This window comes from Olea europaea, unplaced genomic scaffold (assembly GCF_002742605.1).
Source record: "Olea europaea var. sylvestris unplaced genomic scaffold, O_europaea_v1 scaffold124, whole genome shotgun sequence".
NCBI lineage: Eukaryota > Viridiplantae > Streptophyta > Magnoliopsida > Lamiales > Oleaceae > Olea > Olea europaea.
In genome coordinates, this window is record NW_019229835.1 from 292412 (window position 1) to 294556 (window position 2145).

At 30.3% G+C, this 2145-nt stretch overlaps 1 protein-coding gene across 1 annotated transcript in view; it reads right to left on the minus strand.

The window, feature by feature from the left end:
- LOC111374366 (agamous-like MADS-box protein AGL11) overlaps positions 1–1302 on the minus strand; it is a 21519-nt gene extending 20217 nt beyond the window's left edge. The window contains exon 1 of the mRNA XM_022997028.1: positions 1089–1302. Within this exon, the coding sequence (XP_022852796.1) occupies positions 1089–1270 (182 nt within the window). The 5' untranslated portion in view covers positions 1271–1302. The remainder of the gene's footprint in view (positions 1–1088) is intronic.
- Between the last annotated feature and the right edge of the window lie 843 nt (positions 1303–2145).

A 2145-nucleotide genomic window follows, 5' to 3' on the forward strand; every position in this document is an offset into this window, starting at 1 on the left:
CAAATAAAATAATACATTAAAATTTTATCTTTCTTCTGCTTCTCACAAAAAATAAAAAAAATAAACCCTAGAATCTTGGCTTTCTGTGAGTAACATAGAAAATGAAAGACACAGAACTTTAGACTTTTGAAAGCTATAATCTTTTTACTGACCAAAAAAACTGCTGCTGGGTACACAACTTCAGTTTACAAATACTGTCAAAAGATTAGGGTGCTTTGTAAAGCTATAATTGGAAACATTGAAAACTGAAAACCAACGAAAACTGGAATTCACAAACAACATAAATGTGAAAGAATTTATTGCTGTAGCCTCTTAACTGCAGTTGTGTAATCTTTGTCTTGGATGATGTGCTCAGCATTATCATTTTTCACTTTATTCACATATATTAATTATTTTTAAAAACAGATCCTTGATAATGAAAATAATAATCATTTTAAACAGCATTCTTAATACGAAAACAAGTCAATATTCGAAGTAAACAACTATTATTATCTGGTTAGATAAAAATGTAAATCACAAAAGAAAAAGGGAATAGTTATCTCCTAACAGAGAAAAATGATGGCATGCGACGACCAGCAGCAATTTTGTTGCATAAACAATCAAGAATCCCTTATATTCAGTAACTTTTTCTTTTCAAAATTTGAAGGATATATACATATTGAGACAGATGTTTTAAATTTTATCTCAGTAAAAAGAAGTAATGAAAGATAAAACTTTATTCTACTTTTTCCATTCAATTCTGATTCAAACTCTGTGAGAGCTAGCTTGCAGAAAATTTCAGAATAATAAGCTCTTTTTCTTCTTGGTTTTCAATGATCTCGGTATTGTAACAGCATCCATTTAAAGCAGAAACATGCGTCGCGTCTGTTTATGCATCTACCAGTTCATGATCCATGTACGTAATATACTAGTTCACAAAATAAATACAGTACAGCTTGCTTGACTATGGAATCCTATCAAAAAAATTTCAATAACACGGAAAAATTCTTAATGAATAAACATTTCTTAGCTAGGATACATTAAATGAGCAAGTCACACTTTCCTACAAATTCTATGTAAGTCATAAAGAAATGAGTCGAGAAAGTTACCAATTGTTGGCATACTCATAGACACGTCCACGGCTAGAGAAAACAATCAGTGCAACTTCAGCGTCACAGAGGACAGAAAGTTCATAGGCTTTCTTCAGTAGTCCATTCCTCCGCTTGCAGAATGTGACCTGCCGATTGGTGTTGTTCTCGATCCTCTTGATCTCAATCTTTCCTCTTCCCATTTTGTAAAAGCCTACTAATTGAAAACAAAATTTCCATGAAAATTTTTGCTTAAATTCTCCAAGAATCTCTACAAATTTACACAACCAATTATTTATAATTTCAATAATAAAGCTAAAAGTAATTGTAAGATCATGGGAAAATTAGGGCTTTTTCAATCACGCTGATTGAGGATTTCAAAGATCTGTAATTATAAACTTAAAATGATCACATATTGGCAGCCAAACACCCATAAGAACGTCGAGATCTAAAGATATGATTAAAAAACATGCAGTTTTTGAGTGGAATTTTATACACGAGATGATGAGGGACTTTTACGTGGAGATCTATAGAAGTTAAATAAACAAAGCACACAGAAACATCGAGAATATGAAACTCTTTGTCGAAGAAAGGAATTCAAATTAAAATCAAAGCTATTCACAAAGCAGGATACAAGAGATCTTGAAAACAGCTCAAAATTAATCCAAAAAATTGCAAATGATGACATACACCAGCTGAAAATCCCTGTATGGAGAAGATCTTGAACTGTTCTACCAAAAAATTATATAATATATATGTATGTATATATATATATATATATATATATATATATATATATAAACCAAAAGAAGCAGTAGAAGAAAAGCATGGGAATTTGCTGATCAACATTTTCGGATCATCAGACCGAAAAATCAAACCTTGATCTATATAATATGTCCCAAGATATATGACGAATGTAATCGTAGAAAATTTGGAAGATGCAAGTTTAAGAAAAACTTGAAATTTTTATGAATATTAATTAGAGAAATTGAGACAATTCTGTATGTAGCCAAGTTAATAATCATTTGTACTTGAAACATTAAAAAGAAAAAGAATCATACTGATTCAAAATATATCT